This window comes from Dasypus novemcinctus, chromosome 7, assembly GCF_030445035.2.
Source record: "Dasypus novemcinctus isolate mDasNov1 chromosome 7, mDasNov1.1.hap2, whole genome shotgun sequence".
Classification (NCBI taxonomy): domain Eukaryota; kingdom Metazoa; phylum Chordata; class Mammalia; order Cingulata; family Dasypodidae; genus Dasypus; species Dasypus novemcinctus.
In genome coordinates this window covers 4750614-4776310 of record NC_080679.1, presented here as the reverse complement: position 1 = coordinate 4776310, position 25697 = coordinate 4750614, and the positions used below count along the sequence as shown (strand labels likewise).

At 64.3% G+C, this 25697-nt stretch overlaps 1 protein-coding gene across 4 annotated transcripts in view; it reads right to left on the bottom strand.

The window, feature by feature from the left end:
• The window catches only part of HDAC4 (histone deacetylase 4), a 325560-nt gene that overhangs the window by 13661 nt on the left and 286202 nt on the right, over positions 1 to 25697 (bottom strand). For 3 of the 4 annotated variants that reach the window (XM_058299783.2, XM_058299784.2, XM_058299786.2), the window contains 8 exons: positions 22879 to 22999; positions 18681 to 18727; positions 15177 to 15284; positions 14357 to 14412; positions 12627 to 12714; positions 10984 to 11103; positions 10079 to 10176; positions 577 to 695 (listed from right to left, as the gene is read on the bottom strand). In XM_058299783.2, coding sequence (XP_058155766.1) covers positions 577 to 695; positions 10079 to 10176; positions 10984 to 11103; positions 12627 to 12714; positions 14357 to 14412; positions 15177 to 15284; positions 18681 to 18727; positions 22879 to 22999 — 757 coding nt within the window. The remainder of the gene's footprint in view (positions 1 to 576; positions 696 to 10078; positions 10177 to 10983; positions 11104 to 12626; positions 12715 to 14356; positions 14413 to 15176; positions 15285 to 18680; positions 18728 to 22878; positions 23000 to 25697) is intronic. The other variant, XM_058299785.2, reaches the window with a different exon arrangement.

Genomic DNA, 25697 nt, shown 5'->3' with positions numbered 1-25697 from the left:
AAAGCCCGGGACAGGGCAGCCCTCGGCCGTGCTCCCCGTCAGCCACATGGCCACGGGCTGCGCCTCCGTGCGGCCGCTCTGGGGCGGGGCCACTGCCAGGCGCGCTTCCTTCCGGATTGGAAACACAGTTGCACCCTCGGTAAACCTCGGGCGCACACACAGGATCTGGCTCTCCTCAATGCCGAGGGGAGCCTCGGTCTCGTCTCCCTCTTCCGGGGTTGGAGGGTCTGCTCCTCCCCGCCAATGCAAGATGACGGGGAACAAAGGAGCGGTGCAAAGCGTGCACCCGCTCCAGAGCAGGCTCTGCCTCCTGGGGCTGACCTGGCAGCCCGCGGGCAGCGGGCTGTGGGAGCGCCGGCCTTGGCGTGGCGCGGGCTGGGGCAGAGGCTCCTCGAGTCCTCTCAGGCCGTAGGCCCGGCTGCCAGCACTGCTGGGGCTTCAGGGCGAACGCGGGAGCGTTTCCTTCCCTTGCTGCTTAGAGGGGACCTGAGCGCGGTTTAGAGAGCAGACGACAGGAAACACGAGCAGCACGTCGAGGCGGGGGGTGGCCCCTCGGTGACGCCCAGCCCCACTTACATTTGGCGGAGAGGGTGTAGCCTCCGAGGGGTGTGGGGTGGCCCTCCACGGCGTCGAAGCCTGACGACACCAGTACGACGTCCGGCGCAAACTCGTGGGCGACTGGCATGACCACGGCCCTGCAGGGCAGGAGAGGGTGCGTGGGTCAGGGCCACGGCCAGGGGGCAGAGGCGGGCCCGGGGTCAGAGGCGCAGCCCACGGCCCTGGCCCTCTCGAGGGCTGTTGGCTGAGAGCTGGGCGCAGGCGCCTCGTCACAAAGCCAGCCCAGGTTTGATCCGGCTGAGTTCAACAAGCCCCGACACGAAGATGTGGCCAAAGCTGGAACTGCAGGGGTTCCTCGCCCACACTGGGGCCCGCTTCTCAGGGACCCGGCCCCCACCCGTCAGCTACACTGGCTGGGGGGTCCTCACTGCCCCCTCCGCTCCGCCGTCAGGCCTGGACTCTCAGCTGGCAGGTCCTTCGAACAAGTACCACGGGCACGGTCCACTGGCCACGGTCACTGTCAGATGTGTGGACAGCGCAGCGGGGGGCCAAGGCCAGCCCTTGCCACGGGGAGCCACAGCCCCCCACCCCAAGGTCCACATGTGGGAGAGGGACGCCTCGGGTTAAAGAGAAACGCTCGTAAGAGGAGTTAGAGACGGGCTCACTCCGTAGTGAGTAAAGGTGAGACGGAACCCAACTCGACCGATCCTTAAGAAAGTGCAGACGCAGCGGCGCGGTGACGCCCCTCTCCAGCTCCTCGGGAGGGGCCAAAGCTGGCGGTGGGCCCTCTCTGGGCATTTCGGGTTGCCAAAGGGCAAAATGATGACCGCATTCAAGACAGAATTAACTGGGGCAAGGAACAGGTTAAAACACGGAGAGCAGGAGAGAGGCCCGGTGGTCCCTCCTCAGGGTGACGTCCTCCTGGGGAAGTGGAATGGACGCTGCGTAACACAAGCGCACCTAGCGGTTCAGAGCTGGCTGGCGCGTTGCACCCGCGCGCCCTAGAGACAGACGCTTCAGGGAGAGGCTGAGTCGTTCTAAAACGCCCAACGTTCAGCAGCTTCGCTTGACGTTAAGAGCACTTTACTGCGTCGTGAGTGAACACTGTGCCACCGCGGTGGGGGAGCAGCATGTGCCCTCCATGGCCCCGGGGGACGGGGGTGGGTGGACGCCAGTGACCAGAGGACGGGCTGACACCTCCCGCTCTGGGCACCGGCGCCCGAGCAGCCTGCAGGGACGGGCGTGAGGCTGCACGTTCCACTTCCAGCCCGCGGAACAGGTAACACTGTCACTCACGCTGTGGGCCCCTGATGGCCTCGCCGCCCGGCCCTGCCCAGGGTGTGCAGCTTTGCCTGCCCGTTAGGGAGCCTCCGAGCTCCTCAGCCGCTCTGCGAAGGCCCCCCACGCCAGCCTGCTACCACCCAGCTCCCGCCGTCTGCACCCGTGCGCAACGCACCCTGTGAGGCCCCGGGGCCCTGCCAGGGGGCGCCGACAGCTCCTCCCTGGCCTCCTCCCCGGCTGTGGTGCTCCAAGAATCCCACGGCGGAGCCGGGGCAGGCCGAGCAGGCCCCCACCCTCCTCACGCAGCCCCCGTCCCAGCTGGGAGTTCACCACCGAAGTCAGCGAAGGAAGCTCGTACGAACGTTGGACTTGGCCAAATGAAACCAGACTGAGGTGTTCAAAACAAATGGTCCCTGTGCGGCTTGGGAGCTGCTGAAGTGCTGCTCGCCTCGGTGGGGGCCTGACAGAAACCCCAGAGCTGGGCTCGCTGGCCTGGGAGCCTGCGGGGGGGCTGGGGGCTCGAACGCCTGCGCCCTGCCACGAGACAAAGCACAGCCGTGCTGCCTCGGCCTCTCCATGCGTCAGGCCGCGCAGAGCCTTCCACGACACGACCGCCTTCCACACTCGGCTCTGCGCCGGCTGGGGCCTCGACATGGGAGGCCACTGTGGGCCGTGGGTGGGCATGCGAGCACGGCACCGCTTCCTGCTGATGGCATGCCCAGTTCACACGGTCTCCTCTGCAGCTGCCTTGTGCAACAGGATGAAGACAGGAACTCTGGGTGGCCGGGGCAGCAGTCAGGGGCCGAGGGCCGTGGCCTGGGACTCCAGGCCAGGGGAGGCGAGCCTGCTCTGTAAAGGGCCCAAGAGAAGCATCTGGGCTCTGTGGGCTGTCATACTGCCCAGCAGCCAGCATGTAAACAGATGCGGTGTGTTCCAATAAAACTTTATTTACAAAACCCAGGCGGCGGGCGCTCTGGCCGGCGGCTGGGCGGGGTTTGCCAAGCCCTGCTCAGGATTTCCCTACGCCCTTGAAGGCGAGGTACCGCTCTCGGCTCAGCACTTCCCGGTGCCCCCCGAGCCTCTGCAACAGAACTACACCGGCTTTGTCGATGCTGTCACTGAAGACAGGGCCTTCGTGCTGGCGCACACGCTGCACTGTGCTTTCCTAATCCGGCACGAGGGCCAGAGGTTGGCAAGTCTTCGCCTAGTCGGGGCAGGGGATGTGAGCCTCGCTTTTGTCTGCACAAGGCCACGCTCCGCCCTGCGCTTCAGGTAAGGCAAACATGGCCTGTCTCCCCAAGTGCCAGCTTCAGGCACTAAAAACTTACCTGAGGATGTTTTGTTGGGATTTTAGCAGCAAAAAATATGTAAGGTAGAAACTAACTAGAGACCTCACCTTTAGCACGTTCGTTGTACCTTCCCAGGCAGCCTGGAGGCAGGTTCCTGGGGGCCCTTGGGTGTGGGGCCGTGAGCCTGCCCTCTCTGCCAGCTGCTCTCGTCGTTCTAGGGAGACCGTTTCTTAGTTATGTTAATGAAGTTCTTGCCACATAAGCTTCTTCAGGCAGAATAACAGTTTCTGCCACATTTTTGGTACAGATTCCAAAGCCGAGACGCCTCTCAATGGAAGCCGCAGGCATTTCATGTAGACACCGTCTCCCTCACCAAACGCTCGCGGCAGGAGAGCCCGTGCGTGTTGTGGATGTCTTCCTCCGCTTTGAAGTACGGCTGAGCTATTTAATCTTTAATTCCTCCCAAAAGGAAAAAAATAAAATCATCCTGGAAAACCTTTACCACCAAGCGCTTCCCTGGTATCTGTGTTTGATGGGTGGCATCGCCCCCAACCCCAGCAGGGCATGGCCCCAGCCCGGGGGCAGAGGGCGCCGGGCAGGCCGGCGAACAGACACGCTCTCATTTGCGCGTCGCCAGGCCTGGCCCCTGGGCACTAACCGCGAAGGCCCTGAGTCTGCCCGGAGCGCAGCGTGAGCTGGAGCGCCTCGCGGCATTGGCCCGTGCCACCTGGAGCGTCACCCCCTCGGTGGGCCTTGGTCTCGTCACCTGTTAAAGCAGAGGCCGAGTGAGGCGAGCCGGCAGGCCACCGAGCCAGCCCGGACCGAGCGGCCGTGATGACAAGTCCGGCCACTGAGTGGGCGTCCGAGAAAACGGGAATTCACGTTTCATCTCCAGGACTAAATTCTTTTAATAACGGGCTTTGTCTCTGAACACAGTCAAGTCTAAATGCTTATTCGTCATAGGCCTCTTCTTAAATCATCACTTCCAAGCGCGAGCCCCTGTGAGGCCGCCTCTGACCTGCAGGGCCACCTGAGGGCGGTTCCCATGACAGCAAACCAGCCCGCTGTCTGCTTGGAGGTGAGAGAAGCCACAGCACCGGGCGGCTTTCCGGGGGAGAACTCCAGGACGGCCCCCTTCCAGCATGCCCTGGGAAGTAGGACGGAGCACGCCAGGTCCTGGAGTGGTCCTACGCCCCCGCGGCCACAGGGCGGGCAGTGCGCACAGCCCACACAGCACAGCAGAGCAGCAGCAGGGAAGGGCCAGGATGGGCCACGGCTGCCGCCGCAATTCCCAAGTGGTTGCACGGGGAAGCCACGGAACACTGCGCTTTGGGTGCCGGGGCCTCCTCAGGGCAGGCTCCTGCCACTGCCCAGTCCCAGACTCGGCGACACACTCACGTCCCATCCTCGCGTTTCTGCTGGGAAAAAGCCGGGTCGTAGCTTCCAGGCTGGTCAAAGCCGGAGCGGCAGGTCAGGGTCGTTTGGGCTCAGTTTCCTAGCTTCCAGACCAGTGCTGTTCACCTGGCGCCCCTGCCCACCGAGCTGGCCCGTGGTAGAAGATGCTGGGCCACGTACGGGCACCGGCAGCTGACAGAACCATTTTGTCTTTTTCCAAGTAAACTCTTTATAACCACAGATCATAGGGAAAGGACCAGATGTGTGATCTCCACAGCCCACAAGTGGCCCTAAATGCAGTAACTTACACAACAGCTGGCCCTGACATCTGAAAAGAAATGACATTTCAGTTCAGCCCCAAACAAAACCACGGGCAATGCGAGCTGGAGAGCACACCCAGCCGGCACCCCAGCGAGCCCCCGGCGCTGTCACCCAGCGGAGCCGTGGCCACCCCGGGCCGTGCCCGCGCCTGGGATCTCACCTGGACCTTCCCGGCCCCTGCACGCCTGGGGCAGGTGTCCACAGAAGGCCCCACGAGCTCCCGGTCATTAGGTGCCTTGGCCCTAACGTGGGTCCTCACGTGGCCTGCCTCCCTTCTCACCAAAACCTCTCCCGTGGCCTAATGGTCCAACGTGGCAGCCGCGAGGCTCCGTGGAGCCGGGCCTGCAGGGAGGGCCAGCAGCACACCCAGCTTTCAGGGGTGGCTGGGTACCCAGCAACCACGCTTCTGGTCGTAGCATTCCATAAGCTTCAAAACTCCTCACGCGCCACTTGGGCTCACGCCTGGAGGACAAGGAAGGGCCTGGGTGTGTCCTCCGAGGACCGCCGGAGCCTGGCCTCTGCGGGCCCAGGACCACAGGCAGCTGAGCAGTGGTGCTGCGGGGGTCCTACCCGCATTCTCTCGAGAGTCCCCAAGGCCCGTCCACTCCCCCTGCTGGCCTGGCCAGGCTGTGGCACCAGACCCACTTGCTCCGCTGCCCACCCTCCAGCCCGGGCACTGGCTCCCAGGAGGGCCCCTAGCTGGGGCCGCGTCCAACAGCTGAGGTGGGCCACCCCCTTCCTGCAGCCCTTCAGGGCCAGGGCAGAGACCTGCCCCACTGGCCCAGCCCACCCCTCAGCCGCTCAGAGAGGGGCGGAGGGCACTGTCCTGGAGAGCGGGTGGGGGGCGCCGGTCCTGGAGAGTGGGCAGGGGGCACTGCCCCTGGGGAGCGGGCGGTGGGGGCACTGTCCTGGACCACAGCCCCCACCTCCCGAGGAGCCCACACTCCACCTGTAACTCCCGGCTGCGCCTGTTGGTTATCTGCGCAGCCACAGGGTGCAGGCACCAGCTCTGCGGCTTCTCCAGGCCCCCAGACTCCCCGCCCTGGGCCTCTGTCCACCGCTGGGCTGCCCTGTCTCCTCGCCAGCATGGATGCGCTGACTTTCAAGTGTCCTCAGGCCACGTACAGGCTGGAGGCTGCAGGAGCCCACGGCTCCCCACCCCAGAGGCTCCTGTCTCCCACCAGCACCCTTCCCTCTCATCTGCCCCCTGGGAGCCCACTGAGCCTGTGGGGCACCCCTGGGCCTGCAGGGGTCTGGGGAGCGGCCTCTGCTGGGCCTGGCCTGGCTGTTCCCCCACCCCCCGCAGGGCACGTGCTCCTTCCAGCTGCCCTTTGTCACTTGCAGTCTTCCTGCTCTGCCCATGACCTCTGCATCCGCCTGTGACCCCTGCATCCACCTGTGATGCCTGCACCTGCCCGTCCCCGCCCCACAGCCTCCCCTGCTGTCCCACCGGACACTTGCCTCTAGGGCTCCCGTGTCTCCACCGGCCCCGCTCCCCCTTCCCGCCTCCCCACAGGCCCTCAGATGCCACTCCGCACCTCCTCACTTCCTCCCAGCTCAGAACTTTCCGCCCTTACATCCACTGGTGCGTCCCTGCAGGCCCACGGCCTCCTCCCGCCAGAGCAGATGACACTCCAGCCCAGCTGGAAGGCGAGGCACGAGGGCTGAGACGTGCCTGTGCCCACGCCCACCCTGTGCCTCCCGGGCTCTTGGTCTTGGGGTGCAGTGCCACCCCCCGGACCTCACTGGATGTCCCCCTTCCGCCCATGCCCAGGGGTCCCCATCTCTGTCACCTGGCTCACTGGAAAACTGTTCCTGAAACGCCCCTGTCCCAGCCACCACTGTCCTGCCTGCGCCCTGTCACCGCTCCTGGGTTCGCCCCAGGGACCACCCAGCCACCTGGCTCTGGACATGTCGGTGGCTTCGCTGCCATGGGACAGACCGTCCACAGTGCAGACCCAGCCTGCGGGCTTGCCCAGCAAAGCTCCTCCACTGTGCGCTCGCTCCTGCACGGCCAGGTAAGGCCGTGTCCCCCGCTGCTGGCCGGTGCTCGCTGCGGCTGTCCTTCTCCGCTCCTCCTGCCAGTGGCACCTCTGGGACAAGCGCTGGGTGCTTACCACCTGTATATCCTCAAGTACTTGCCCAGGATGGTACAATGAACGTGCTAAAGATGAGGTTTCTAACTAGTTCTTAGCTTATTTTTTGTTGCTAAAATCCCAACAAAACGTCCTCAGTTAAGTTTTTATATTTCGCATATTTGGATACTCTTAAGAGACAGATTTGCCTTTAGGAAAGAGAATCCGACACTTTCAAATTCGGATCGCCTGCCTTTATGATGACTCCTTAAGTATAAAAACCTTTGAAGGGCACCTGGGCACTCGCTTGGCTGCAAGGGTCACGTCCAGGTGCTCAGTTTATGTGCCAACGTCGGTTCCCTCAGGTGAGTCACCGCTGCTCCGGCACAGCCAGCGTCACGAAGGCTCTCATACTTTATCATGCCACATTTACATCTAAACTGCATTTTGAACGTAAACAAGTTTCGTTTTCAGGGCTGCTCACAGGTGGACACTCCGACCCGAAACAGCAGGTAAACGAGCGGTTTCAGGAAAGCAGCCTTACCTCCAGGCCGCCCGCGCCCCCAGCTCCTCCGCGCACTTCAAAGCCTGGTGGGCGCTGGGTCTGCCTTGAATTAAGGCCCTTCCCCTCCTGTCTCCAGGCCCGGGGAGAAAGTGCCTGCTGCTCCTGGGTTTCATTAGGGACAGTTTTCTTATCTCGGCTTCATCTTAGGCTTGATCCCCTGAGAATGCAACGTGGCAGGCCACGGGTCGCGAGACACGGTGCCGCCTGCAGGCGGGCATGGTCCCAGGAGCCCCCACGAGGGGGAGAACACACAAGGAAGGGGGAAAAAGACCCGTGACCCTGCGCCCCCCTGCCCAGGGAACCATAAATTGTAAACTTCAAAGTGCTATTTTACATTAAGATCAATAAAAACAACCCCGGAACAATTTCTCTTTTCAAAGAGACTATTTAAGCTTTGAAAAGTCAGCTTGATAAGGTATCATCGTGTAGTTGCCTGGCAGCAGATTAAAAGAAAGTTTCCAGAGCAACTTGGAAAGGAAGGTTCACCGTAAAGGCGGCGCAGCAGGAATGCGGCGGGTGGGGAAGGAGGGACAGTGCCGGCGGGCAGATGCGCTCCACGCGGCCTCCCCTGCTCCGCCCCTGCTCCGCCCCTGCCCCTGCCCTGCCCCTGGTCCTGCCTCTGCCCCGCCCCTGTCCCTGGGACTGGAGGTGCGGGCACACTCGCCTCGGGACCTGAGAACTGAAGGCACAATTGAGAAATGCCCCGAGGTGAGGACTGACGCAGGTACAGGCTGGCGAGTGCCTGGGAAATGAGCGAAGAAGGGAGGACCCACTGTCTATCTGCTTCAAGCCACCTGGGAGACAAGTTCTGTTTCCTCGTTGACTTCAGAGCGCTGTGTCCAGTCATCTGTGTCCTGCGCAGCGTTGAGCTACTTTAGAAGTCACCTGGGAAGGTTTGTCTGGGACGTCCTTTCCAGGGACACCTCTTAGGCTGGGGCACTGGCCTGGCCATGCCGGCCAGGGAAGCCCCTGCCGGGCGCAGAGTGGCTGTTTGTGCCCATTGGCAAAGTTTCAGATGTGCGTATCTGGGCAAGGAGAAGCCCTTAGGTGGGGCAGTTGTCAAAATTACCTTGTATCTGACCAAAAGTAAGAGGAAACATCAAAGTCAAACCAACGAGATCAAGGGAGAAAGCGATTCCAGTAAGAACCCCTGGGAGCCTTGGTCCAGGCTGACAAAGCCCCAGGGGCATAACCGCTTGCCCTGTCTGAACGGCTGACATTCGGAAGGGGATTTATTTTCACTGAGTGTCGAACCCTTCCAGGGGGAGGGCTGAGAGCCCCGTTTCTGAGTTAAGCAAACATGCTGCCAGCGGTTGACTTATCCAGGGTCCCCGAGAGCCAAGGGCAGAGTCTGGATCAAAACCAGGAATGCTAGCCAAGTGTGAGCACACTGATGCACACAAGGCACGTGTGTGTACTCAGATGCACATCCGTACAGACCCGCACAGGCAAGAGCGCACAAGCTCACACGGAGAAAAGTGCACACACGCATCTGCCCAACACCCCCACACGTGTCCTGCCAGAGACGTGCACACAGGCACACCTGTGCAGGGACACCCACCCACGCACTGACAAGTGCACACCCATGCAGGCACAAGCCCATACGTGGACACATGTGCACGCACACAGCCGTGAGCACACGCCGCTGGAGAATAGTGCACTTGCACACACGTATGTGCATGTCCCTCACATTTAAGCCAGGGCACGGGACATGCTGCCGGAGAATGAGGTGGGCCCTAAAAGCCCCGGAGGCGCGCCAGGGCTCGAGTCCCCTGTCACCGGGAGTCTGACCTGGGCCCACGGCCCGAAGGCTCCGCGGCACCGCGCTGGCTCTCCTCACCCGGCCCGCGGGAACGTGGGGGGTGGCAGGACCACTCTCCAGGAGCCCCCCGACCCCACCAAGGCCGGCGGGAGCTGCCGCTTTACAGCCACCACAGCCACTGCCGCCGCTGCCTGGACCCTGCCCTGCCTAGCACCCATTTCTGGTTGCAGGAACGAATTCAGGGTGAGCAAGTCCTAAAGAGAAATAACCACGAGATGACCAGAGCCAACACGGCGTTTCGGCAAGCGGCTGCGGCTCTTTCTATGGCACTGAGGAAGGCCGAGGACGCGCTATGGACGTTGACAGCGGCTGCTCGATTTCTACGTAATAAAGGAGGAACAGTTCCTGCTCCTTCACGTCCTCTCACAAAGGGTTTGTGAAAGAAAAACGATAGTTAGAGAAGCTTTACGAACCCGGCCTTCACTTTCCACTGCCATGACGCTGGCGCTTCCACAAGCCCTGCCTCTCCCCGCAGGACCGAGCTGCACGCCTGGCCCGCTGCGCGCACGAGAGGGGGCGCTGGAAGGCCAGAGGCTGGGCCCGACCCGAGCCCCCCACGTGTGAGGAGGCAGCAGCCTGGCCTCCGCGACGCGCCCCCCGCAGGGCTGTCCGCCGGGCTTGGTGGGAGACGCGTCTGCCCTGCGCATCAGGACGTGCCGAGGAAGGAAAACACGGGTGAAAGTGGAGAGGAGCACCAGCAGAGGCTGGGGATGCGGCGCGGGCGCCCTGGCCGCGCCGTGCAGGGGACGCCGCCCGCCGTCGGGAGCCTCACCTGAAAGCTGTCAGGTACTCTGCGTCCCCCATGGGGGGGTCGAGGCCGCCAGTGAACGCCATGTTGACGTTGAAGCCCACGCCTGGCCCCGTGCCAACCTGCGGCCAAAGAGAAAGGGGTGTCACGGGCTGCCCGGAGCCTGCCGAGTCGGAGCCCCGGGCCCCGGGAGAACTTGCGGGACATCAGTGTCCCCCGCAGGACCGGCTGGGGCACGGAGCTATGAATCCAGATGGACACAGGTGTGAACGGAAAGCCGCGGGCTGCAGGTGGCTCTGGCCCTGCGGGGCCTTTTCCCTCGGCCAAACTGAGGGGGCTCGACGGGCCTCTCTGTGTTTGTCATAAACTAACAGGGGGCCACCAGATTTGGGTTCCTTTTCGGCAGAAAACGTCTATGAGTGATTCTGGCATCTCCGACGTCCTCTGCAGAACTAAGCCAGGCGCAGAGACTGGCGGGAGGGGGCTGCTGTCGCTGGTCCTTCCGGGGAGCCCCCTCCGCTGGTGTGAACGAGCCCACTGGAGGCGCGGCAGCTGGGCCCCAGGGCCACCACAAGCTGGGGGGTTGGGGGCAGCACAGCCCCTGGCCCGTGAGCCTCTCCTGAAGGGACGAGGCATTCCGAGCACTCTGTCGTCAACAGTCCCGTTGGCCGGATTAAATCCAGACGCCACCTTGGCCGCTCATTTGCACTTCAGACAGGATTGGAGCACGTGTGCCCCCACCGGATGGGGCCAGCCCTCACGTCTGGCAGAGATTTCAGCGAGCACAGAGCCCTTGCCTCTCCCTGGGTGCTGATGCCCCCTGCATGGCCCTGGGAGTGCTGCCCCAAGCCTGCCCCCCAAGGCTGCACCCCTGTAGGGAGGTGTGCACGGGGGCCCCGGGCCCAGGGGCGTCCCCAGTGGCCTCTTACCTCATCCGGGGCCCCACTGCCCGGGAAGAAGTTGCCATCGTCATAGCGGTGCAGCGAGATGTAGAGGACGTTGGGGTCGCTGTAGAAGGCCTGCTGGGTCCCGTTTCCGTGGTGCACGTCCTTGAAGAACAAAGAGCAGGCCTCATCCCAGGGCAGGGCCTGACACAGCGGTGGGGAGAGGTAGGGGAGGTCTGGGCTGTCCCCAGCACTGCCGCGGGCCCACGGTCCGGCAGTGGGGAGGGGGCTGGCTTTTCCGGTCCCTGGAGGCCATTTGTTCAGCTTCCTGCACCTGCCTGGCCTCTGTGGCAAGCGGACCGTGTCCTCGGCCTCCAGGGACGGAGGCTACTGAGCGGCCCATTCACCTGCTGGCACCTACCCGGGCCGACTCTGGGCCAGACCTCGTGAGATGGCTGGAGACGGCTCCCCGCGGCTGGAGACGAGGGAGGCAGTCGCAGCCCGGGGGATCAGGCCCCAGGTGAGGGCCAGGTGTTAAAGGCAGGGGGCACCTGGGCCTTTCTCTCCCTGCTCCCGCCGCGGGCGGGCACAGTCCTGTCACACAGCAGGCAGGTCTGGGAAAAGCGCCGTGCCGGCCTGTGGTGTCAAATGCTCGGGGAACATGCAACTCAGGATCTTTTTCTTTTTCCTAGAAGTTACCTGGGCTCATTTAGAAACCGGAAGTTCAGCAATATGTAAATAGTGAGAAGGCCTGCGGCCCCGGCTGCGGGCACAGGGGGCTCTTGGCTGCGTGCCTGCAGATGTGAGTCGACGCTGGCCGCTGTAAACCGTCCGCAGGAGGAGCTCGGCCGCGCCTAAACTGCCCGGGCCAGCACCGAGAAGCGCGGCCTGCTGACCCCAGGGCTTCCGACCAGCCTTACTGCCTCTAAAACGCAGAGGTGCTTTCCGGTGTTAGGCACCGCGGCCAGGCCGGGACCACCCTGGTGGCACTTGCTTACGGTGTGCAGGAGGCGCTCAGCAGCGGCGCATGAGCCCCTCGGCCGGGTCACCCCAGGCCCGGGCCCTCCCTCTTTCTCCTAAGCCGAGGTGGACGTGTGCAATTCAAGTCGTAGCCCTGAGTTACCTATTTTCCCCTTAAAAGTCGTGAAATAAACATGAAATAAATAAACATCAAATAAATAAACACCAATGGATACATGGCTCAAAGAACTTCCGCCTCTGGGTTAAGAATCAGCGCCCGTGTTTTTGGGATTTAGGTACCACAGAGCACTGTTTAAAAAGAGAATGTGCCTTTTGGGCAGTAGCATTTTGAGCAGGGGTACCTCGGATAGGAAGATGGAGGAAGGGGTGACGTCGCCTCTGCTCCCCGAGCAGCAGGGGAGGGACCCCCAGTTGCCTGCGGAGCTCCCCCAGGGGCCTGGAGCTCCGGGGGAGCCGAGACGGTCTCCTGAACTTGGCCCCCCCAGCAAGCCGTTGCCACGGTTGCCCTTCGGCCGCCCTCCACAAAGGCACATTTCCCAACGTGCCTTCGGGGGTCAAGGGGCTAGAGCTTCGCTGCCCCTTTCAGAGGGTCTCCAGAAGTTCAGACTCCAAAATCCGAATGTCAGCGGAGGCGAAACCCCTCTGCCTCTCCCCAGACTCGGCCGGCTGCTCGGGCCGCTGTGGGCCGTCGGGCCTCGGCCACTCACCCAGTCCACGATGAGGACCTTGCTGACGTTGAGCCTCTGCTGGAGGAGCTTGGCCGCGATGGCCACGGAGTTGAAGTAGCAAAAGCCCCTGCGGTGAGAGGGGGAGAAACGGGCACGGTGGGTCCCTGGGTCCCACGGGACGAGTGGGGCCACCAACCAGAGGCCCCGGGGTCCCAAGGGGTTTGGCGACACCACAGCTCCTGGCCGAGCAGGTTGGAAATCATGTCCACACTGCACGACCCACTTACACTCGCGAGTGCACACACCCCACCTCCTGCTTGGAGACTTCCAGTGCTCCCATTTTAATTAACTACTGCTTATCTTTCCATATTTGAAGGTCAACATTAAACGATTTAAATAATCCCTCTATTGATAAAACTGTAATTCTTAGAATTTCACTCAAAAGACTGATAAAACAAGATGAGCACTCATACCTTTTTTTATCAGTCTTCTGAGAACTGTGACTCACAAAACAAGCCAGGAAAGTGGCTTAAGTAAAAATGAAAACTCCCCTGACTCCATTTCCTTTCTCCTGACTTCCCATGAGAACTGAGCCCCTGGCTGTCCTGGCTTTAGAGCCCTGGCAGACGCAGAGCCCAGTTTCCGGGGCGCTCAGAAGCTCTGCGCTCTGGCCCAGCCCTGCAGGGAACTCGTCCGAGATGCAGGGAAGCAGGAGCGTCGGCAGAAAGCACGGCCTGTGGTCCACCTGGAGCCCACTCAGGTTTCTTATCTAAACATGCAACACCTAGAAGCCAACTAGACATGGAACTTCAGCGACACGAAGCACACAAAACCCCGCGTGGCGTGGGAAAGCTGGGGGCGGGCAGCCGCCGCCAGCCCTGCAGTGCAGCTGCACGTCCTGACTTAACCCACCGAGGCTCCTGCTGGCCTGGGGGCTGAGCCCAGCGCCTCCCGGAGCCCCTTCCAGGGCTTGGCCACGGTCCAGCCGTCCGGGCAGCTCTGGGCCCTGCCACGTCACCCCACACACCTGCCTCTCCCCAAGGTGCTCTGTGCTCCTGCCGGCTGTCCGACTGACATGCTGCCACCTCCCTCCAGCACCCTGCCATGGGCGGCCCCTCCCAGTGGCACAGCCTGCTTCCACGGCCACGATGGTGTTACTTGGGCGTGTTTCTCCCATCCCACGTGGCAGCACATGCTTCGAGGAGGGCATGTCCAATTCACCCCGGCAGCAGCAGTTGCCTACAGGTTTCCATGTGCTGACACCTGCTCGTGCCCTCGCCCAGAGCCGGCAGCGTCCGGGGAGCTGGCAGTGTGGGGCTGCCCGTGGCCTGCCTCGTGGGCATCGAGCGCCATGGCTCGGCTGGAAGGGTGTCTGCGAGGCCGCAGGGCTGGGCTGGGGCTTGGATACGGGCAGGTCAGGCTCCTCTCCCAGGTGTGTTCTGCCAGCTTAGCCCCTGGAACGCCTGTTCACACTGACTTCCTAACTTCCCTCACTGCGGGCTGCTGTCGTGACGCTCGTCCCGGGGACAGATTGGCCTCTGCGCTCAGTGGCCACCCGTGGGGCTGCGGGGTCTGGCCCACGCCCGGCCGGTCAAGCAAGGGGGCCGAAGCACAGCCAAGGCACCGTGCACACCCGGCAGGGCCAGCGAGGGCAGCCATGGCTACCATGTGTTCCCGGGGCCACGGGCCCTGCAGGAGGAGATTCAGAAACCAGCGCCTCCTGGCCGCGAGGGATGGCGGGGCCGAAGCACACCGCGCCGTCCACTTACATGGGCGTGCTCTCCTCGGCGTGATGTCCTGGGGGGCGCACCACCGCAAAGCCGTTCTGCAGGGGGCGCCGAGTGGGGAGACAAGGACCAAGACGGGTTAGAGCACCGTGCACGAGCGCTGGAGCAGCTCGGGGCAGACTCCAGACACGCGAGGACACTGCCCGGGGCGTGCAGGGGCTGGCTGCAGGGGCCAGGGGAGCACTGCCCCTTCTGACGGGGCCAGGGACCACCCGGTGGGGCGCAGCACGGAGCAGTTCTGTTCCCAGTTGCGGGGGCAGGCTTGGACTGCTCGGCCGGGCACCCAGGGGTGGTCTCCCACCTGGACCCTGAGCCTGGCATGGGGGCTCTAAGGGCTCTCAGGCTGGAAGCCCCTTCCTGGGAACCTGCTGCCACCCGAAGGAAAGACTCCTACAGGTAACTGGGGAACGGGGCTCAAACATCAGAGGGCACCTGCCACTCTCAGGGAAGCAGCAGTGACAAACTTGAGGTCTGGGTGAAAAGTGAAAGCCTGGAAACCTCACACCTGCCGCTGCGGGCCGGCCAGCTCTTTCCGTCATGGGCCCTGCTGGCGGCCGGCGCCACGCTGCCAAGTGTGGCAGAGTGCGCGGCACGGGGAAGGCCTGTGGACTCAGCCACCCGTGCGCGAGGAGCCCGAGCGCGGGGCAGCGTGGCGCAGCACGGCGCAGCTGCAAGGACGGGAGGGAGTTGAGCAGCGCGGCTGTCCACTCCAGGCCGCACCTGCCCGTCCACTACCTCCTGTGGCTGGGGCGAGGCGTGGGCGGAACCAGCGCTGGCTGTAGGGGCTGCGCGAGCCACTGACCTTCAGCTCCCCCGTGGCCACCTTGAAGACCAGCTCCAGCACGCAGCCCACAGCCAGGCGGGTGGCTCCCGACGAGTGCACCTCGTTCCAGACTGTGTCGCTGTCCACCTGCGGAGACAACGCCCGCGTCACGCCCGCCTCCGCGCTGCCCCAGCCCCGCTGCGCCTCATCAGTGTTTGCTTTCTTTAAAAAAAAAAAGATATGCCCAAAAACGGGAAAGGAAAAGCGCGTGTGCCAGAAGTAGCATGAGCTGCTCCCTGGGTGCCACGTCTGCAGCTCCTCAGCTGCTCCCGTGGACGCGCAGCCAGGGTGGGAGGCGGGGGGGGCAGCAGCTCTTCTCTTCCCCTCTTCTCCTTCCTTTCGGCAGCAGCAGTCACGCTGACGCTTCACGAGATGGGACGTAAGGGCGACTGAATCGTAACCACGGCTCACCCTGTGCTGAGTCTAATCAGACACGCCCGTATCTGATGGGGGTTAAACAGGAACGGGTGCGTGGGGCAGGGACGAGGGCACCGTCCCTGCAAATCACGGCGTGAGCCACGCCCCAAGACGCTGCGGCAGGGGACGAGTCTGTGTGTCTGCTGTTACCACTCCCAGCAAGAGAGCGGTTCACGCAAATGTGTCCAGCAACATTGGTTTGCATGTCCGTTTATTTATTTTGACCACACAGACTAAAAAAGCAAACAAACTGGCTAATGTAGGGGAGAAAGCCACAGGCCCTGGGGGCCGATTCCGGAAGAGGAGGCGTTCTCTGGCCAGAGCAGAGGTCAAAAAGGCCCCTCGTCCTTCAGCCCAGGCCCCGGGGCAGACTCGGGGTTCCTGCCCCCTTTCGGTGTGCCTGTGCCTGGTGAAGGTTCTGAGGGGCTGTGCCCCAGCAGCGAATTTAGCCTCAACACAGTGTACCCTATCTGAGAAGCCCCTTCCCAGGGCCCGGGGGATGCTGGGAGCACACCTGCACCTGGCCGACCCCTGCTCACGAGGACACTTCTCCCCACACGGAGCTGGGTTTCTTTAAGAAACCCTGACGCCTCGTCTTCAAAGCAAGATGATTTAAAGTAAATCTGCGAGGGGCTCAATCCATTTCCTGACGAGTGTGATTCCACATGGTTATTTTTTCCAATGACCAGATTGTGATTTTCTTTAAATAGTTTCCAAATGTCAGAAGAACTTTCCCCCTCCCCTCCGCTGCGCAGCACCAGTATTCGACTTCGTGAAACTGGCTCCCATTCTGAGGGTACTACGTGGCTTCTCGCTGAAGCAGCCAGACGCGAATGGCGCTGGGCCACGGAGGAGGAAGTCCTGTCCCACTCGCGCAGTTCCTTAGGCGGGGAGAAGCGAGTTGCTGACTCCAGGAGCCCGAGGGTGGCGGGAGGTGCCCCTGCTGCCCTGAGACCTCCGGGGGGTCGGTGTCCTCGGGAGGCTGCGCCCACAGGCTGCACCGCGGGGCTGGAGGGTGGCGTGGGCAGGGCCGCTCAGCGGCGCTTCTCTTCACAGTGCGCGGCCCGGGGTTTCAGGGGCGAGTGAGCGGCATGAGGAGGGAGCCGCAGGGCAGCACTCATCGCCTGGCTGGGGGCGTGGGCTTACCTTCCCTGGGGGACCTTGGGCTCCGAGGCTCCCATTGCCTGCAGCTCAGAGTGGGGGATAGGCCCCAGCTCCTGCCCAGCTGCAGGACCCCTGCTCCTTCCGGGTCCCGTGCTCCAGCCGCTGGCTGGCAATCCCCGTGAGGTGGGCTGTGTGAGGGTGAGGAGGGGGTTCCGGGAGAAGCATGGGGCTCCAGCTCGCACGCTGTGCTGGTGACGGGCAGCCCTGCACAGAACCGGGTGGCCATGACACCATGGAGAGGGGAGCTGGACGAGTGCAGGAAGGGGAGCATGGCTGCCCCTGGAGGGGCCTGGCCAGAGGCCCGAGGTAGCTGGGGAGGCCTGGCCTGGGCGCTGAAAGGCACTGGGTCAGCAGGGAAGTGCAGGGGTGCTGACGCCTCACCGTTGGAAACTTGTCATCATCAGGTGAGTAAAGAAGTCGCTCTTTTATGTGGTTTGAAAAGAAGGTAAAAACAAGTTAATGTCCCTCTTCAGCAGAGTTAAGGGAAAACGAGTTCGGAGCCTTAAACGAATCAGCTGTAGAACTTAGATGCCAACTCAAGGTAACCTTCAGGACAAGCTGGTCCCGCCACCACGACGGCCACTCTCTGACCCACATCTGGTCCATGTCTGATTTGCTCCTCGTGGCACCCCAGGGGCGGGGCCTTGCACCCCAGCTCGGCCCCCTGCTGTGGTGGGAGTGGCGACAGTGGAAAGTTGTACCCCGGGCCTGGGCCACGCTGCCCACGGGGCTCGGTCAGCGAGGGCACGTGTGTGTGCGGTCGGCCCCCCTGCAGGCGCAGGGCTGGCTGGGCGGCTGGGCCGCTGGGCCTCGGCACCGGGCGCCCGCAACAGGGAGGCCGAGCTTGCCCCACGTCTGACTTCCCATCCAGCTCGCACGTGCAAAGCAGAGAGCCTGCGGGGAATGCACCCTACTGCAGGCAGGGCAGGTCCAGCCTTTCGAGTTGGACAAGAGTTTGCCACGAATTAAGAGACTGAGGCCCATTTTCAGTAGAAAACGAGACAACTCCAGGAAGGCTCGGCGGTGGCGCGGATAAAGGCTGCTGATTCTCATTCCGATGGGATAGTTTTCAAGGCGGCACTTTTTCTGAGGCCTCAGGAAGCAAACAATTTTGTCTCATTTCCATAACAGAATCCAGATGTTCAGCTTTGCCTGCAGCCTGTAATAACGTGCACACACTATCGCGGGCGGCTTCAAGCGCTGGCATCCACGGGTTGCACGCCCCGGCCAGGCGCACCTCTCCCGGGGGCCCCATAGCAGTCTCTCCTTCAAACTGCGTCCTCTGCATTCTTGCCCACAGTTCGCCCGTCTCCTCGAAGACAAGGTGAGCGGAGCCAAGGCCTCTGTGAGTTCCAGGAAGGCTGCGCTCTTCGGGTGGAGGGCCGGGTCCAGGAGGGCGGCGTTCCCGGCGACAGCTCTCCCGAGGTGCTCAACTGCTCACGGAGAGCTGCCGATGCAGCTCAGCTCGCAGCTTTAGCACTGCCCACACTGTCAACGCCACGCTCGCCGCATGAGAGCCTCCCCTGCAACCCGGGCTGGAAACTGGATTCAGGGTGAATACACGCCATGCTGGATGGTGGGTTCACGGCCTGAGGAGGCCAGAGCACGGCTCGGTATACCTGGAGGGACACCCTGGCCTGCAAACAAGGCCCCGTTTCTTACGGCGAGGGCTGCCACCCACCGGGGCCCGAGCCGCCTGCAGAACGACCTTCTCCAGAGAACGGAGCACAGGTTGCAAGGACCAGGATGGTTTCGGCTCCCACAGGCCTTTGAAGCAGCACGTGACGCTGCCGGCAGCCCCTGCCCCAGACCCTGCTCGTGGAAAACACCTGGTAGCAGTTACGCCCCCTGTGAGCGACTTGAGACCAACAGGATGTCATTTAACGAGAAAGAGATACTTACCCCGACACCACCGCAAGGGAGCCTGACGAAGACCGACGTGAGGGAACCTGCGGGCGGGAGGAGGCCAGTCAGAGGCGCAAGGCCACCCGCGAGCCCGGCCACGCGGCGGCTCCCGGCACGGCCAGTGCTGAAGTGCTTGCTCTGCGGTGCTCATCTGGAGCGCGCACGCGAGGGCAAACCAGTTCCAAAGCTGCGCCTGCCCCTCCCACGCGCCAGCAGGGAAGGCCTCTCCTTCCAGCGCCAGGGACCAGCCTCCCCAAGTGTGGAAGGGGACAAGTCACGCCTGGGTGCCGGGAGGGGGCACCTCAGAGGGGGCGGGGAGGGCACCGTGGTGATGCTGGCGCCCGCTGGGACAATCCCGCTCTGGCCAGCTTGCCTCGGCTCCTCCAAGCCCCGCCTACTAGCTCTGGCCCAAGGCCCCCAACAGCCCCCGCTGGCCACGCACTGCAGCGTCCAGGCTCAAACACCTGCGGCACGGGCCCTGGCACCCACCTGGCCTCCCGCCCCACTCGTGTCCATTCTAAGTTCCTTTGGACAATGCACGCGGGAAAACAGCCGGGGGCAGCCCTCCGCGTCTCTTCCCGAAGAGCCTGCCCTTGCCCACAGCTCATGCTTGTCTCCAAAGGCCGGACTGAACTCTGCCTCGCTGTGACCCGGTGCTGGCCGAATACAGGTGAGGCCCACCCCAGCTCAGTGCCCGCCCCTCACAATTGGGCCTCCAGGAGCTTTGCTGAGCTGCCGTGGCCCCCAGATGGGGTGCTGGACCTGGGCTGCATGCTGGGATGCCAGACCCTCCAGCGGGACTCGGGCCGTGCGTGCTCGCTGCTCAGCGGCGCCCTGGACCAGCTCGGGCCCAGCTTTCTGGATCTGGCCAGGCTGTGTCCACTGCTAGGGGCCCCGCTCGAGGCAAAGTCCTCTGCTGGACCTGGAGCCCTTGCTCCCGGCTGGAGAGCCTGGGGCTGGCGGCCCGGCCTGCTCTGCCTCCGCTGCGCACTCTGCCTCCGCTGCCCGTTGCCGTGGCTTGGTGGGGACTGTAGCATCTTCTCTGGATGTGTCACAGGGTGGAACAGCCGTGACGGCGGAGCCCTCGAGTGTCCCGCAGACGGCATTCTCTTCCTGAGCCCCCGCAGTGTCCCGATGGGTCCTGCTCCAGGGCGGAGGCCATGGGGTGCTGGGCCTGGGGCTGCTCTCTCCAGGCCCTGAGGGGCTGTGCCGGCAGGGCAGGGGGCAGAAGGGGCTCGGAGTCCCCAGACACACCTTGCAAAGGAAAGCCCTTCCTGCAGCCTGCAGGCAGGCGGGGTCATTCGGGCCCTGCTCCTCTGCTGTCGGGGGTCGGCCTGTGCACCCCGACACTCCCTGTGCGGACAGCACCCGCCGCAGCCTCCCTGCCTCTGCTGCCTCCCTGGTGCTGGGTGACCCTCAGCTGTAGCCTCCCGTCCTGCCTCCTCGTCCACAGCAGCAGCGACAGGGAAGGAGGGGGCAGAAGCAGCTGCCACGGGGCTTGGGGCGCATCAGGGCCGTCAGCTGCCTGGGCACAGAGGGTGGGGGGCTGGGGGAGCCAGGGCAGGGCAAGGAGGAGGCTGCGCCCACCCACCGCCTGGTGACAGACTTGTCAAATGGTGTGTTTCCTGCGAACCACAGCGAGCTCCGTTCCTGCAGCTTCTGGATGGGAGTTGGCCTTGGAAAAGCGGCTGCTGGCCAAGATGGCCAGCAGGGGCCCTGGAGGGTTCATGGCCAGTTCTCACGTCACAACTTCTCCAGCCCATGGGGAGACCCGCGATGGCCCGACAAAGCCCTCTCTTCCCGACAGCCCTTGCGTCGGTGCATGGGGTCCCGTCCATGCAAGCGTGGACCTGGAGATGGTGGGCTCGGCCTGGGGGAGACCAGCCTTTCAGCACAGAGCCAGTGCTGTCCAGTGGAAACACATCCTGATTACTTGACTGCTGGTGTCCGACGAGCACGGCCCGAAACCACGGAAGAGGGAGGTTGTCCATGTCCATACGCACTGCCAGGGGCTGGGGTGGCAGTGGGGTCCAGAACAGGGAGGCGGGCCCTGGTGGAGCCTGCCCTGGCGGGGGGGCGGCAGCCCCTCTGCTCGCACCTGGCACCAGCTGGGCCCCAGCAGGGGTGGCCTGTGCTTGGCCCACACCCACTGGACCAGGCAACAGGCCCAGCCGCTGCCCCAGCCTCCCGACTTGGGCAGGCTTTGTGGCACATGCCCGAGGACGGGCTGGGGAAGAGGCTGTCTTCCTGACACACTCGTGAGCGCAGCGGGATGACCCTGTGGTGTGCCCCCCGCCCTCACTGGGGGTCCCACCCAGGTCTTGCCATTGTCTGCTGCCGTCAGGGGACGTGCGGCCCCAGACTTTGGGCAGCAGCCGGCGTGCTCTGCCAGCCCTCGAGGGCTGGAGGCCCCTGCAGCGGCTGTGCGTGCTCATGACCCCATCAGCCACCGCCAAGGCCTGTGCGTGTCGCTTAAATAGCTTTAAAATCCACGGCTGCAGTTAAGAGGAAGGGACGTCACTCAGCAGTGTCTAAACACCTCAACAGGGCTGGGCCTGAGCTGGAGATCACCAGCCCCCGTCGCTCTATCCGAGGCGTGTATCCGAGGGTACCCTAGTTTCTTGGCTCGGGCAGTCGCCAGGATGTTACAAATACGCCTCGAACAGACAGAAGGCCATGGATCGGCGTCCCGGGAGCCATTGGGGAGCGTGCCCACCCGGCGCCACCCAAGGCTTCTTCCCGGGTTCTCGGCTCTTCTTTTTCCTTTCTCGCCTCCCAGCGACGGCTCTTTTGCAGTACCACCAGACCAACCCCAGGGGCTGTCCTCTGCGCTGTATGGCTCGGCCTCGCTTGTGTCCTGCCTCCCGCAGGAGCTCTCCTCTGGTCCTGATAACCCCACGTGCCCATGCGGGCGGGCTGGGGGCTCTTCACTGGGGGCCCACGGAGGCCTCCGGGGGCTGGTGCCACCTTCTGCCTGGAGGGTGCAGGTTGGCGTGCTGGAGCCCAGAGGGAAGGGGGCAGGGCGGGAACAGGGCCCACCCTGCCCCCATCAGGGCCTCTCAGTACCAGGGTCTGGCTTGCCTGGGCCCTTCCCCCAGCCCAGGCCTCTGTTGCCGCCTGCCCGTGCGCGCTGGAATCGAGGGGTGCAGGGGTCTCCAGGGGCTCCTGCTACATTCCGGCCGTCCACAGCTCCACTGGTGCTCGCCCAGCTCGTCCTCCCCAAGCGTGTGGGGTTACGTCTTTCTATGAAGCCCCGTGACTACAGGGTGCTGGGGACGCTGGAAGCAGCCGGCGCACCCCCGGCCCGGAGCCCACGGGGCCTCCTCGTGGCCCACACAAGCTGGGGTCCCCCACGCTGCTGGGAGTCGGCACAGAAGACCTCAGTGCGTGAGGCACGCAGGCCACGGCCCCCGGATGGTCAGACCTCGGTCCAGAGCAGGGCGCGGTGTGGGGCAGCCCCTGGTGGTGCCCGCCTGGTGGGATGGCCGCAAGCGAAGGAGCCGGCCCCCCTCCCACGGCCCTGGCGAGTGTGGGTGCCGGCCCCCTCTACCTCTGCTGGCTGGTGCTGGGCACAGCCGTGTGGGCAGAGGCCAGGAAGGTGCCCGTGGCTGCAGCCGGCCCAGGTCAAGGCCAGGGCTGACCCTGGCTAGCGGAAGCCGGCAGGCCGCTGCGCCCCAGTGCCTGTGCGGGGTGCGCGGGTGGCCCCTCCACACCCTGTCCTGTGGGGAGACTCACCACCCTGGGGCAGGAAGGGCCCTGCTGGAAAGCCACCCACTCCCCGGGGCTGCCTTCTGCCCTGAAGCCAAGACCCTCCTCCAGGAGGGTGCGGGGTCCCTGTGGGCCACCTGTCTTGGACCTCCTCCTGGCCTCGCCCCTAGGCCTTGAAGGGGCCCAGGCAGGAGGCCCCGTGGGGAGCGGCGCCCTGGGCTGTCTCCCCGCTTGCCCTCCGGCACCCAAAGCGCAGGCCAGGACTCTCCTAGGCCACGGCCGCCCGGTGGCCTCTGCAGCGGCCCTCGCCCGCCCCTGCCTTGACTGGGGAGGGCTGGGCTGCCCTCGCCGGCCGGGCAGCGCCTGGCTGTGGCCACAGAGCCCCCGTGGAGCCTGAGGCCGTCTTCTCCCAGGGTCGAGGGTGACCTGTGTGCCCGCCGGCGCAGGGCGCACGGACCCCGAGCCGGGTGGAGAAGCTGTGGAATACCTAGAAGTTTCTTACTGTCCAGTTTCTGCCTGTTGAGGGGGTTGGTGCCGTAGAGCAGCGCGTGGGCCTCCGAGTGCACGGCCTGCAGCTCCTCCAGGGTGGCCTTGCGCCCGCGGATGCACTGCAAGAGACCAGGAGTCAGGCACGCCACAGAGGGCGGCGCGCGGGCACGAGGGCGTGTGCTTCCCGCCGGGTCGCAGGATGTCACCTGACGCTGAAAAAGGACCCCAGAGGGCCTTCCTCTAACTGTGGAGGGCCTGACTAACTGTAGAGAGTCTTCCTCTAACTGTAGAGAGCCTTACTCTAACTGTGAAGGGTCTTACTAACTGTAGAGGGCCTTACTCTAACTGTAGAGGGTCCTACTAACTGTAACTCTAACATTGGAAAAGACCCTGCAGCCCCCCTTTCACCACATGGTCACACAGACGATTTGACTCGAGCCAGGACTTCCCGGTGACTTCAGGGTCTGCTCTGAAAGCAGAGAGGAAGGCCACAGGCGGTGGGGGCTGCTGTGCCGGGCGCTGCCCCGCGAGGCCTGCGGCCTGAGCTGCTCCCACGCGGCGGCCTCGGCGGCCACCCGAGAGCCCTTTCGCACTTGCTTGGATTGGCAGTAATCCAGATCACGACTCCTGGGCTGTCTGCAGGTTTCTGCTAGAAAGGAGCGTCAGAGGTCCCACTCCTTAGCTGACCTACGTTTATTCCACCTTCTAACAGCGCAGTGGCTTGAGAAGGAAGACGGGGCCAGCGTCTGCTCTAAGGGCCTCTGTGGTCGTCAGCACGCCGTCCCTCGGGGACACTCAGCGCACCTCCCACCTGGCGCTCGTGCCCCGGGGACACCTGGCACGTGAGCACACGCACGGGCACGCACGGGAGGGAGAGGCCCGGCCTGGCGGGGCGGCCTGCCCTGGGGTCAGGGCCAAACGTGGTCCCCACCAGCTGCGGGTCGGGCGTCCTGCCCTCCTCTGAGTGTGACGGCCCCTGCCTCGTCTGGGTGGGCTGCCCCGGGATGGCGCTGGGAGCAGGGCTGCGCGGCCTGCGCGGGCTGCGGTCGGGGCCTGCCGTGGGGCAGCCGCAGGGCTGGGGGTCTAAGGCCCGAGGGCCTGTGGGCGGGGAAGCACCGGCCGGCTTAGGAGGGGCCTCTTCAGGGTCACTGCAGCCGGTGCCGTGTTGGTCGGGAAAAGGTGGACAGAGGGCGCGTGGGAGGGCGGCGCGGGGCGCCAGGGGTGCCCCCACAGAAGCCAGGCTGCAGGGCTGGCGCCAGCACTGCAGCGAGAGGGTTACGGTTTGGCCAAAGGAAGAATTTCTAAGTCAAGGTGGTGTCAGAAAAGGCCAGGTGAGGCGAGGGCCATCTACCCTCCTCGGACGGGCGACGCGAGGGTGGGGGCTGCATGGGCCGTGGGCGCGCGAGGACGGCAGTTCCCACTGGAGCCCCGGAGCCCAAGCGACAGCCACCCCTGTCCTGGGCCCAGGCCCCTCCCCCCTCGGCTCCCTCCGATTTCCGGGTGAGCGCTGGGTGGCTCCTCATGGCAGCAGCACATGGCCGAGGCAGTGAACGCCCCCCGGCCACGCCCCTCCCCCTGTGCCCCTTCCGATGGCCGCAGCAGAGGCCCCGTGGGGCAGAGTGGCCGCAGTGCAAGGGCCTCCGGTGCCACGGCCGTCTGCAGCCCACCCCTGGGCGCCCAGGTTCCCGCGTGCTGGCCGGAGGAGCCCTGTGCGCCTTCCCAAGCAAGGCTGACCGGCTCAGGGCTGCGTCAGGGCTGCCTGGCCCATCGCCCTTCCAGCTGGAGAGGCCCGAGTGCCCAGAGAAGATGCCTGCCTGCCTCCCCCTGCCCCGCCCTGACATGCCGGGCCCTCTGCCCTCTGCTCTGTCCCCGGGCCCTTGCTCAGCTGCCTGAACTCCTCGGGAGGCACGAGGTTGCCAGATGGGGCGTCCCCACCCTGCGCAGCTGCTCCGGGGGGCCTTGGTGGGCCGGGGGGCAGCAGGACCAGCCACTCTGCGCTAACACGCCACCCCCAAAGCAGGCCCTCCGCAGTGCTGCCATCACGGGGTCCCCTGGTCGACAGACCCACCATCCCGTGGGCCTCCGCCTCTCCACATCCTGGGGACCCTGTGCTGGTCATGGGCCCCGTCTCCTTCCTCCTGGACAAGGGGCCTCTGGGACCCCCGCCCCCGCACCTGAAGACGGCAGGGTATGTCACCTGTGCTACTCCCCTGCTTGCTTTTCACCTCTTCCTTCCACTCTTCCTGTTTGCTGACAACTACCCCAAGGGCCCTGGGCTGAGAGGATACTCGGGGGAGGTGAGAGGGCACCGGGCGAGGGGGCGGGTGCTGCCCCGGTGGGGAAGCTGGCAGACCCTGAGCCTCTGGCCATCTGTGGCCAAAGATGTCCAAGCAAAGGGCTCTTCAGGAGAAGGCTCTGGACCTGGCTTTTGTGCCCCTCCCCCTAAAAGCTGCCCACCGCAGTCCGGAAAAGGGAACTGCGCCGTCCTCGATGGTGAGCAGCAGCGCCCGCGGCAGAGGCGGCCCCCCGGGCCAGGACTGCCCCCAGACACGGCCCCCGGCCACCCGCATCGCCCAGGCCCGGCCCGGGGGGCGCCCAGCCACTGTCCGAGGAGTGGGTGTGGGCAGCTCAGCTGACCTCAGGGTCTGCTTCCCCAGGTCCCTTGGCCGAGCAGAGCACGACTGCCGCCGGCCTCCAACCCGTCCTGTGGGATTCCCAGCGGGGAGGGGGCCCTGCACAGGTCCCCACGCGGGGGGCACTCAGCACCGCCTCCAGCGGAGGAGGCCGGGGCCGCAGGTGCCCGTGTACCCGGGCAAG